At 34.1% G+C, this 13,309-nt stretch overlaps 1 protein-coding gene across 7 annotated transcripts in view; it reads left to right on the top strand.

Annotated features, from left to right (window-relative positions):
- Foxp2 (forkhead box P2) overlaps positions 1–13,309 on the top strand; it is a 532,232-nt gene that overhangs the window by 371,522 nt on the left and 147,401 nt on the right. For all 7 annotated transcript variants that reach the window (XM_076566185.1, XM_076566194.1, XM_076566190.1 and 4 more), the window contains one exon: positions 4,384–4,473. In XM_076566185.1, coding sequence (XP_076422300.1) covers positions 4,384–4,473 — 90 coding nt within the window. The remainder of the gene's footprint in view (positions 1–4,383; positions 4,474–13,309) is intronic.

Genomic DNA, 13,309 nt, shown 5'->3' with positions numbered 1-13,309 from the left:
ATTTTCCTAAGAAGACTAAGCAGGAGTGTTTTTCTCAGAGATGAATATCAACATCAAATATGCTTCTGAGTGCTTTGTTATTTATGTTTCAGAGAGATTTTGTAGCCTTCAGCTCTCAAGAATGTGTCACGCTGTGCTGTTTATACATTGAAGATATTAATGGGCGTAGATGTCATTTTTCATTTTAATGTCTCAAATGCAACAGGCTGATAGGTTAAGCATTCCTATTTTTATGGAGAGTGATATGAATGATGTCTGTTTTCTTCCAAATATACATGTATATTTACTTAGAGGAAAAGAGATTCACTTATAAACCTTAGAATACTCAACATTTTGATTTTCTGGGTATCTCTAAACTGTGCTCAAGTAATTTTATTTCTATTCAGTATTTTGTGTTCTTCTAGAAAATAGAAAGAAAAGGAAAGAAAAAAGAAAGAAAAAACCTGACAGGTTTTTCTAGCAGTTCACAAAGCATTTCACCTTAAATTAATTCTCACAGTGACCTATTCCATAGAATTACGTTTTGTGAGGCTCATCACAACATGAGGTTAATACCAAGTGAGACAAGTGACATGGCTGAACTTTGCTCTGTTTGCAAAAGTTTAGCTTACTTAAAATTGTGCAATAATAGTTAGAGTTGTTGTTTTCAATAAACATTTTAGAGAACAAAATGCACGCCATTCTAGAAAACATGTTTCTTACACCCTTGCTGCTACCAAAAGTTTAACTTGAATCTATTTATAAATATTTTCATTCTTTTTCTCAAAATATTTAATCCTATTCCCTTTTGAGAATGTCCTATCTTAATTCTCTTAGCTTTACTAATATTAAATAACTGTATTAAATCATGCACATCCTTAATCCAAAGCCAATGTGCTTTTGGAACTCAAACTTGGTCCAGGTGCCTTTGCAATCTCTTCTCTTACTCATTCAAAAAGGGGTCAACCTTTATTAAAGAAATTTTGTAAACAACCCTTGGGTTTCTGTTATAAATTAATTCCAGAGGAGAGATGAGCATATGACATTAGATAAATCTTAAACTTCATGAGGACAACTGGCATTTATCTCTTTTCTATTCATCAATATATAATGAGCAAGTGATTTTCAAATTAATAATTTGTATAATTTGACACAGTACCTTATATTAATGAAAGTGTTTTATTTCATAACCTTTCAGTTTTTGAATAGTTACAATAATAAATTATAAATTTGAGGCAAGTGTCTCTGAGCAATTGTTTATTGAAATTTAGTCCTAAAAAACTATCTAGAATATTGGGAATAAAAATGTTATATGATGCATGCAGCTTGAATACAAACTGCCAGGGATTTCTGCTTATGGGGTTTAAATCATGCATGGATGCTTAAGATTGTTTTTTGTTATCCCACTTCTTATGTTTATTACAGCGATTGTTACTGCTCCCAAAAGAATGTGGAGACAGGCAAGTGACTCCTATTTTTCCTAAGCACTGGTATTGGAAGATGAGCCTTAAGTATTTTAAAGATACTCTAAGCACATATGCAATATTAAAAACTGAAGAAGCATACTCTAACCAGCTCCCCTTTTAAATGTTATTATTACTCCCTTACCAGGAGTGAGGGTGTATGCCTCTGCCTAGCCATACTTTCATGATCAAAGTTCTAGTATATCTAGTTCTCTAGTATTTTTCTATAGCACTGGTGTTCATATAGGACAATGATTAATTGTTGGTGTTGGGATGGAAGGATACTTTCAGAAATGCTGATAAAGTGAACAAGGTAAGTGAGCCCTAAGCTTGGGAACCAGACAAATGACTGACTGGGATCTCCTACTGCCTTAACATGTTAGTCCTGTGCCAGGGGAATTGATTCTTCAGGTTCTTGTCAGCAAAACAAGAAACCTAGATTTGATATGCTCTAAGATTTGTGTCTTACTCTAGAATTTTGAAATTGTGTTAGTAATGATGACCTGGTGATCAGGATACTATAAAGGTTTAAAGGTCTATCAGGATTCAGTGGAGTATTTAAGAAAAGAGACATTATCCATAAATAAGTAAGCCTTCCTTCTGTGATATTTATTATATTAACTTGAAAATTCAAGTATAAATGTATTATAACGCCTTTCTTCTAAGTTCTGAAAAAGAAAAAAAATGGAGTTGTCATCTTTGCAAGGGAGCATAATTCATTATGGTATTAGATACTTTCTTTTCCTAGAATTTTGCTCATTGTTAATTAAAGATTGATTTATTTGACAGAATAGAAAGAGTATGGGACACTGAAATGCACACTCATCTGGAAGGCAGGTGACCTTGAACAAAGCATTCATAAATAGTTTTGTGTCCTTAAACAAAGCAAATGACAACCCTAGAACTTATTGTTTGCCCATTTGTCAAAATATGGGGATCATATTTTATCATTTCTATGATTGCTTTTATTGCATATTCTCATTATTGTTCCAAGATTCTAAGCAGTTTTGATTAGAATGGTATAAGGACAATAACATTTTACACAAACATATGTACATATATACGTGCAGTAGAGAGCTCAAAGGGAAAAATGTGTGGAAAGTAATTGCTTTCATTGTTTTTTAAAGTTGTACATAAGTACAGCTCAAGCTACACTATAGAATTTATGAATTTGAAAGTTGCCACTCATAGTTATTCTTTTAGGTCAGAATTGAAAGGGAGGAAATGTATATTATCAAACATTGAGAGGAAATTTTCCAGTGAATTTTATGATAACAAATAATTATGGAATTAATGTTTAGTCTATCCTCATATTGAACCGTATCATACATAGCCTGAATTCACTGATATGTGCCATCCTTAGTAATACTTAGTTTGACTTGTAATGACTTGACAAACTTTTTTTTAAGCTCACAGATGCCCAAAAGAAAAAAAAATCATCACTCTGTGCAAATGTGCTTCCAAATACAAAAGCAACGCTTTGCAAAGGTGCTAGATCCTGTTATGGGAAGACAAATCAGTGTTGTTAGCAGAGGGTGCTAGGTCCTGCTATGGGAAGACAAATCAGTGTTGTTAGCAGAGGGTGCTAGTGCATCCAGTTTGTTTACTTTGGCTTCTGTGTCTGCCTGCCTTCTCAGAAAACTTGCTTGGAGCCAGACTGTAGCAGCCCTTTCTCTGTCTTTTCATAATTGATCAGGGGATGACTGCTTTCCCTGAGGGTTAAGACGTGGCAACTTTTTCTGTTTGCTCAGCATCTCAATGCAGTAGTTCAAACATTGTTCACACCAGCTGGCGTGTAAAGCCATATGCACATCTTGTCAAAGCAACTGTTGTCATGGATACTAGAAACTCACTCAAAAACCAGGTTATTGATCCCAATCAAAATTGTACTTTTTATCAGCTGAGAATCTTAATTATTATAGGAGAATATTGATCTTTTTTTTCCAAAATGGGAAAAAAATTATCTTGTATTCTAAAACAATGAAGAACAATGTCAGACAAGACTTAATTTTATATGTTGAAAAATTGCATCTCTACTGCTCATGGAACTCAGAAAAAATAATTTTTAAATAAGAGCATTCAAGAACTTCTTTAAAATATTGGTTTAATAGTGCTAACCTTTTAAGTAAAGTGAAATGTATTTTGGTTTCTGGCACTAGTTTATGTAAGTTCATATAGTCCATTTACCAACCTGTCTCTTCTCTAGGAAAAGGCATGCATACATTACTTTATCATGTTGTTATTTTTTTTCTGAGTGGGTAAGAAAACACAAAAATAAATGAAAACATCTTCTGTTTTGATTGGTATTCTGTCACACACAGAAACAAACCTGATTGGTTGAGTGGTAATTTCTTTGTTCTCTGATTTTGCTAAGAATGCAAATGAAACCCACTCAATTTTATTTGGCATTAAAACTGCACTTTATTTTGTCAAAGGAGAGGTTTTTTTCCCCTTGAATTGTAAGTACAAAAAAGTGTTTTTAATCTTAGTGAAAATCCTTATTAATTCACTTTCAAGATAATCTGATGTTGATTTGTCAAATTTAATTACAGCTTCCGGTAACACTTGAAGTCTACTGTCTTTGCTTCAAAATTGTAATATGAAAATGCAAATTGAATGATAATTTGAAAGGGAGTGGGCATTTTAGGAACACTCAGAGATAAGTTCTGTGGGAATGAGGTTATTGATGCAGTTTGTGATTTTCTCTTCTTGAAGCACTTTCAACAAATTAGATTTATGTCCTGCAGGATTACATGCATCTGCAGGATTTTGAATAAATGTATATAGGTATATTCTGTGATTTTTTTTTTACATGTCAGGAGAAAATGGAATAATGGTGTAAAGAAGGTTGATGGCCCTTGTTTATATTAAGTAAGGAACAACTGACAATCCCTTCCAGGTTTTAACAAATATTTAGCTATTTTCTCCTTTTTACTTTCAGGCTCTCCAGGCAGCAAGACAACTCCTGTTACAGCAGCAAACAAGTGGGTTGAAATCTCCTAAGAGCAGCGACAAACAGAGGCCATTGCAGGTTGGTAATGCATGCCCATCCTTGAGACCTGATCTGAATGACGTTCACAACAATAATGACAGATGTGCAAAGCACATTCTATTTGTGTAAGTAATTAGAGCATTTGCATATATATGTAATGTGAGCTGCAAAAGAGAATTCGTGGGAACTTTGTAAAGAGTGCTTTACAAATACTATTAGCATAGATTTCAAAAAGTTTCCAAGTTCATTCCTTGCAGAATAGTATGTAGGAATTTGATACATATAGGCATAAAATATTTTGTGTAAATTCCTTTGTGGATTTCAATGGAGTTTCATTCACTAATAGGTTAAAATATGAAAATGGAAGCAAAATCATGGTGAAATGGTGTGGAAGGAAACAAAATAGTCTTAGGCAATCCTCTGCAGTAGTATCCAAGTGACCAATGACAAATGCATAAATCCTCCCTGATTGTACCCCACCCCCCCCCAAAAAAAATCTGAGTTTGCCAAGGACCTGTTACTGTTGCTACAGTTATAAGAACACATTCTGGAGTTTGTTGTCCTTCCTTACTGTATTTGTCCTGTGCCACCAATGTATGTATTCATGCTAAAAGAAGTTTGTATCACATAAACATAACCACTGTGTTTACATGTAGTCTTTTTAACCAAGATGTATGGAATATTTCCTTGGGGGAAAATATTTTAAAGTATATTCTCAAGTTGGCTACTGGGTAGAATGTGGAGTTAGAGAGACAACTCTCACATTGTTATGAACATCTCTCACAGTGTTTCTTAGAGCTTTTCAAAAAATAGGCAATACTTTCTCCTGAAGCATTTGTTTTACACATATTTGGTGTCAAGTAAGGCAAGCTCTATTTTTGGTTAAGCAGTCATTTCATGTAGCTTTACTTTTAACAAGATATTCTCTTCTTAGTGGCTTTGACTGTGTTAATATTTATATGTATTCACAGAGGTTAGCATCTAACTCTTACATAATGGTGTTCTGTAGCTTAGCTTCTATTAAAGAAAATTATAGACTACTGATCCACATAAGCCAGAATTATATTACCAAAAAAAAATTCATAGGCCCTAAACAAAGTTAAGATGAAAACACATATTCTTTGGAACAAGGTCCTTTGTTGCAGGAGAAGAAAGATAAGAAAGAGTACAAGGAACTCAAGTGTCTAAGAGCCACCTCTCTGTAATGACTGGAAAATTAAAAAGGTTCATGGAAGCTTCCAGAATTTAAGATTCTTTTCAAGATTTTCTCTTTAAAGGAATTCCATAGTATTTTCTTTTAATTAATGAGGAATCTTGGGGAAGACATTTCTGTCATCAACTATATCTCTGTCTTAGTTATAGCAATGAGTGTAACACTGTCATAGTTATCTGACTCCATGAGACTCTTTGTGACTTGACAGAACAGTGAAAATCCATGCAGCAGAAGTCAAAGAAGGCAGCAAAGGAAATACAGACCTCCGGTATATCTCAGGGTGGGAACTTCACTTTCTTTTTAGTGTGGAGAAACATGATTTTGATGTTGACAACGTAAGTCAAGGGTTGGAAAGAAGTAATTGTTTTGAAAGGCAGACAATACTATTACCTAATTTATATTTTATATTTCTCGACAACATAGAGGATTTATAGTTGCCTCTTCCTCTTCAAAGCTTAGTCAATAGAAGCATCTTTCGTGCGCGTGTTAGGGTGTCTGTGGAACCCACGGCTGGACTCTAGTTTGTTTGTTTGTTTTTTTCTTTTTTTTCTGTTGTTGTTAAAGTACAAGTCAATATTTGATACTCTTGTTAACTAAAATACATACAATTTTTTAAACTTAAATTATTCACATGTACAGTGTAATTCTAGTGGTTCTGAAGTAGGAATTTGTTCATGTGTCAACTGTTAATGTCAGGCAGTTCTGAGCAGAAATCCTTAGTTTCCTTGGTTTAGCATGAAAGACTGAGAAAAATCAACGTGAATACCCCTTCTCAGCTGCAGCTGCTAACCATACTGGAGCCTCTCTTGTGTCACCTGTATTTTGTGGATCGTGAGCATGTGACTCTGCTTCACTGTATAGATTATAAGACTACAGGGCTTTAGTATCATGTGTGGCTGTGATGGGATCATTACACAACGTGTCACAGAACAAGAAGTTGTTTTTACAAATGAGAAATTAGAACTAATGAAGACTTCCATTGTCCCCAAAATATGCACTGTAATTAATACAATGTGAAACTGAAATTTTAATATTTCATGCTACTTGATAAGCCTAGCAGTTGCAGACATGAAGAAATTGTATTGTAAGTCTAATCAAAACGTAGCTGTGTTCCACACTAGCTTATACATCTATTTTTAAACAGAGATATTAGTCAACGCTCATCTTGGCCTCTGCAAATATTATTAACATGAATTGTATTTGTTTTTAAAACTGGATGTATTTGCTAGAATTTTTTAATCGTGTGATATGAAATTAATATTTTACAGTGTCTTATATGACTTTCTTATACTCTTGTTTTTTCTCCCAACAACTCACAGTTTAATAAAACTTTTTCATATACTTGAGATGCATTATATTTTAAGTTTCTAATGGTTAATTGAAAAAGCTGAGCAACACTTGCAAGGCATTCTATTTGATGCTCATAGGTAACAGAGCTTCCAGCCATGTCAGGCAAAATGCCTTAAAGGACCAAAACAGATGCCTTTTTATTACCATCATTTAAAAATTTAGTTTTCAAGACAATGTTTTATAAAGTTTGAAATAAAATACAGATCTGACAACAATTCTTTGATGATTTGAGTCACAAGAACAATACACAGTTGCATTTTTAACATTCATCCAAATTTCTTTATGGCTTAAAAAGTGAGGCCAGATTTTAAATATGGCATGATACAGTCATTTTTTGTCAGAGCAGTATTTGTATTCTGCTGCCTTTCATTGACGTTTTTCCATTTCTGTGATGCAAATGGGATAGCTATTAGTATGTGTAGTGAAAAAGGAAATAAAAACTATGATACCTGACCAGCTTCATTACCACTCTTAATCATGACCTCAGATACTTATAAGTATCTGAAAATTTGTATTTAAAATATGTTTACATATTCTATTCATTATATGATACTCCAATTAAATATGTCCAGGCAGTAAGTATATCAGTTAACAAGATATTGATAAATAACTTTCAAATATTGCAATGCACATGGCAGCTGATGTTCACTTAATATCAACACATAATTTTTCTTTGCACATTTACTATATCCAAGGAGACAGTCTGATTAACCATAAGAAGATGGCCTCTCTTTTACATGTGGTTTATTTGTTTTTACTATTAGCATTGCCTATACATGACATACTTATATTGGTCCATACTGAGGAAACTTATCCAACAAAATTATTGAATGCTTTGTTTTTCATTTCATGAAACTAACATTATGTTAGTAGGAATAAACACACACATCCACACACAGCATTCATGCACATGCACACTTCAAAAATCTGAAATTTAATTTCTTTGTAAAAATACATTATCAATAACTAGCCTATGGCATATTTATTTAATTTAGTTTAGATCTGAAAACCGGTCGCATTATTGTTCTTGTTACATTTACAGCCATGAGACAGACTTGTGGTTCTCCAACCGCTGTGCAGTGCAGAGACGTAAATTTAAGGTAAATGCCATTGCTTTGCTATCTCAGATGAATATCAGTATACAGCATCGTAGTCACACCTTCACTGAAGGTTTGTATCTCATATAAAATATCTGCGTTCAGTAGGTGATTAAAACTACTCATTTTTTACAAGTATATGTCTTACAAAGTGAAAGAGTAGAATAGTTGAAAGCAAAAGTGGATTAAACAGAGGAGTCTTATTCTGACTCTGCCACATTATCATTATATTAATGTGAAGTCTCTCGACAGCCTTAAAGACAAGGAGCAGATTAGCCAAATCTAAAATGTCTTAAAGATATGTTTCATTTTTTCTTTTGAAGAAAATGATGGGTATCTTAAGTTTCTTATATTTTTGGTTGTGAGCCTAGCCTTTGACGGCTGAGCTATCCCTCCAGCCCGGGTATCTTAAGTTTCTTAAGGTGATCATCTCAAGGACTAGCGCATCTTCTTGGTAACATGACACAGCCAGAAAATGCTTTGGAATCAAATAATTAAATCTCATGTGTTAAATTTTTGTTCCAATAAAATGTTTACCAATATCCAATGGCCTTTTATCTCATTAAATGACAGGCAATAATACTATAAATTACATTATCACTACACAAAAATGTTATTCTTCTGTATGTAGTTTTGCTACCTACATTTAAATATTGTAATATAGTGCAATTTAGCATCACTTATCTCTTGTCTTTATCCCAAAAATTTTTAAAAATGGTAAAATTAATTAACATCAGCAGCAAAAATGCATTCTATAATTGACTACTCAGTAATTCATGTTTAGTATCAAATATCAGGACTAAGGCAGAAATGTTTCAATTTTAAAATTAATAATATACTTTGGGAAAAATACTAACTTTATGGGATACAGAACTAGACATGGTTGAGTATGCTTTAGGAAATGACAAAGTTCCACTCTTGTATTAATAAAACATGAAATTAAACATTTTAAACATTAGTTCTACTTGTAAGAATTGGGAATATTTTCCCACATAAACAGTATTGTGTGAAATTTTTCATATATATTTCAGTAGAGGAAGTCATTTTGGTATAGAAAACATGAAAAATAAATTTAGACAGTTTTTACCTGTTATATTTTCATCTCTACAAAACATTCATTGAGCCAGACACATTGCATCTTGATCATAAAGTGATGAAAGGCCTAATTTATGCACACTCTAGATCATGTCTTGTGTTATGTTGATTTCCATTCTAGTAAGAAGCATTTCTGAAAGGCAGCCTGAAGAGGCATATCTAAATTGAGACCATTCTCTAACTAGTATGATGTTTCCACTGGTGGACAGCTGCTTGGAACTGACCTCCTATAGAAAAATATCTGGTGTATCTAGCCTATCACTTTTAAGTGCATTTGTGTGGAAAACTTCACACAAATCCAAGTCATGTCATGGAGAAAGAAGAGCAAGTTCCCGTCTTGAATCTGCCCTGCATCTATCTATAAGACATCAAGTCACTTAATCTTTTAAATTCTACTAACTCATCTCAAAAGTGAAAATTAAAATCCCACAAAATTGTTGTGCAAAATAAAAAGAATACTATATATCACGTGTGGCATAAATCCTTGGGTAATGTGTTAAAATCCATCATTGTTCCAATAGACTCCAGGATCCTGCTATTTAATCCGTGTCTAGGATGTATATACAATAGCACGGTTTCTGCTGTTCAGCCATCCATTTTCACTATTCCCAACTATTCTAATGGGCTAAAAAATATTCCCTAGTTAGAGAAGAACAACCCTGACTGTTGTTTAGGGACTGCCAGGGGATTTCTTCTCTTACAGGTTACCCTGGCTTTTGTGCTTCCCATTCATGGAGTACAACTGCAGTTAACGTTTTTCTCTCCTACTAGACTGCCCTTGTAGCTGCAAGAACTGATGGTTAGTGTTGTCTGTCAACTTGACAGCATCTAGAATCACCCAGTAGACAGGCTACCAGGAATACTTTGAGGGATTATTTAATTAGGTTAGCCTCTGGGTCTGCTTGTGAATAACTGTATTGATTAGATTTATTAAAGTGGGCTTGGGACTAGATTTGCAAATAAAGGAGAAAGTATCTACTCACCAATGTTCATATTCTCTGCTTCCCAGCTGTAGACACAATATGCCCATCCTTCTCAACCAGTTGCCAAATCTACCTTGCCATGATGGGCTATAACCTGGAACTATGAATCAAAGTAAAAGCTTCTTTTAAACTGTTTTTGTCAGAGTTCTTTATCACAGCAAAGACAAAAGTAAGCAGCACATGAGTTCCTGAACCATGAGTTTCCTACTCTAGGCTACTGCCTGGCTCAGTTCTTGCATAAAAGGACTTCAGTGAACATGTGGTGAAACCATTCATGCAGACAAGATTGTCATCTGTGAAAGGGAAGCTGGGGGGAGAGAAAGAACACTTCGCTCATTTAAAATGAGTGATTATCTTGTTGCCATTCCTCAGGGACTAGGATGGCGTTAGTTATATTAAGACTCATACCCAGAATACTAGATTTGAGGTCAGCTTGAATGTGGCACAAAAATAAGCACTTCTAAAAGGAAATTGTCAATTCAAGCTGCTTGATCAGGGAGGAGTTTACAAAAGCCTGCTATGTTGGGTGTATAGAAATAAAAGTTGGCCTGGGAATGGAGTTCTGTAGTTGAGAGTTTGCCTGGCGTATGCAAGATGCTGCACTTAATACCTAGCACTGCAAACACACACACACACACACACACACACACACACACACACACACACACACACTATACTAATAATGCTAAAAAGTTCTAAAGAAACAAATAACTGAAGTGAGAGAGTCTATGTTTGGCTCACAGTTTCAAAGGAGTCAGTCCATCGTGACTTAGTCCCATGTCCTTGGGCAGAGCATCAGGGCTTAGGAAGCATGATGCAAAGGAAGTCTGTTCATGTTATGGCTATCCAAAAAAATGTGTAACAATGGGGGTGGTGTATAATCAATAAAAGAAGGAAAATAAAATATAGAGGAGAATAGAACAATCAACTTATAAGGTGAGTTATTAAGGAAGGTCAGGGAAAGAAGAATTTTTCAAAGACAAGGCTTATCTGGTGTATAAAACTATGTCTTCAAAAACCAGAACACTGTTTAGTTAAATTAAACATTGATAATCTAATCCCCCATTTTTTTATTGATTGCAGATAATTTTTAGGATCAGCAAGGCTAATATGGGCAATAATGAATGGGAACATTGTACTTTCAAATTAGTGTTCACAAGAAAACAGAGAAGTAATAAATGCACTTTTACTTCTCAGGTTCCTGCAAGAGAAAATTTATATAGCATAAATTAAATTTGGAGGGTAGGTTTTCTCCTTCCTTAGCTATCCAGGTACTTGTTTCTTTCTGTAATCTGTTAGGATTTTAAGAACATATTCCCTGGACTTCTCTGCCTTAACTAAAGTGAAAGCAAGAAAGGAATAAAACACTAATATTGTTATGGGACCTCTCCATAGGATTTAAGACTTAGGCTTTGAATTTTATCTTAAGATGTTTGGAAGTATGGTAAGAGCTCAGCTGAATGACAGCATGACGAACAGTCTGAGTACACGATTAAAGACAAAAAGCAAAATTATTTAGAACTTCACTTCCATTTAAGGCTGTGTTTCCTTTGTGAATTCTATTCTTATCTATCAGCCTGTGTTCTACACTGCACTTAAGTTTCCTAAATACCACCCTGCTACTTCGTTTTCTCTGCTGTATTCTTTCTTCCTTCACTATGTGTTCAGCGTGTAATCTTTTCTGTTCCTTTGATCTCTTGCAAAGGAAGGAGAAAATTTGTAACTAATTCTAACTTGATCCTAAAGGATATTCTAAGTCATAATTTTATCCATAAATGCTGAAACTGTGTTGATTCTTGTAACCCAGTGTCTGGTGTTTCATTCTTGCTTTGTTTTACTCGAAGAAGAGTTTCTTTAACAAAATTTAAGTTGTAGTTTTAGTATGAAAGTAACAATGTTCTTGATTCTAGCTGTGACTTAGAATAATCTGGACCTCTAATCATTTTCATGATATTAAAAATAGCCCCTGCTTAAATTTATGAAACTCATAGATCACTAGAATAGTGTGATCATTTGCTAAGTCTTTGGTAAAATCTCCCAAAACATTAAAAGGAGTATCCAACAATAATTGTTCAGGACACTTAAATTAATGACCTGTTCTTCTAAGTGCATCTTTTGCTATGTTAATCATATCTGTTTTAATAATTCTGGATCTGGTAGCACAACATTGAAAAAGATCAAACAAATGGGTAATGAATTGTTCTTTTAAAAGTATTTAAGTCACTAACTTAATGTGAAAATCACATAGACTCATTATGAGAATGTAGCTTGAGTTTTAGGTTAAATTATGGTTGGGCACTGAGGTACTTTTCTCAAAAGTACTAAATAAATGTTAATAAATTGTTATGACATAGTGGGATTTTTTCATAAAATTATACTCTTTGATTAGATAGGAAGAAACTACTCATGTAGAATAATTATAGTAGACCTTTGACATTCAAAAGTTGTGTATCCTGAGATCTTCAAGAACCTGAAAAGTCAAGAAATTTTCATTTCAGAACTTTCTGGTGAAGGTGTTTAGCCTTCCTTCCAAACACAGTTCTCCTTCTCTAGGAGAGTACCATGGTTCTGTACAAAGTGTAACACAACAGCTCTACAATATTGCATAGAAACTTCCACATTGTTCTTCTTTAGCCTTAAAAATCCAAAATTTTATGGATAATGTAGATTTAACTGGATCACGGAGTCCACATAGAATAGACAGAGTAGCATTAGTGGTAGCGTTATGATTTATGGTATGGTAGCATTAGTGGCAGGTCATCTGAGTAAGAGGTCAGTAGTCTAGACCGCCCCCCCCCCCAGCCTCTCCGCATGCTTGGATGTTTCATAGCTAGAGAAATTATGCAGGAATAAAACACAGGAACTTTGGAATCATGAGGATATTGAAATGGGTCCTCAACAGCTAAGAATTTTAAGGCTCTGTTCTACTAGATCTTCTAATCTTGCATCTGTTGGGAACATCCAATGCAACCAAGTAAGTTCCTTGTACTTCCTGTATTGATATACTATATAGACTTAATAGCTTTCATTACCTTCTATATTCTCCCTTTTTAAGTATAACTATCAACTGGCTATCATAAATTATCTTAGTGAAATTTTTCTGATTTGTCTTTAAGGATACGGGGAAGACAGTGACT

The sequence above is a fragment of the Peromyscus maniculatus genome, chromosome 3, assembly GCF_049852395.1.
Source record: "Peromyscus maniculatus bairdii isolate BWxNUB_F1_BW_parent chromosome 3, HU_Pman_BW_mat_3.1, whole genome shotgun sequence".
Taxonomy (NCBI): domain Eukaryota; kingdom Metazoa; phylum Chordata; class Mammalia; order Rodentia; family Cricetidae; genus Peromyscus; species Peromyscus maniculatus.
The sequence above is the reverse complement of the archived record's forward strand: the minus strand, read 5'-3'. Positions and strand labels throughout refer to the sequence as shown.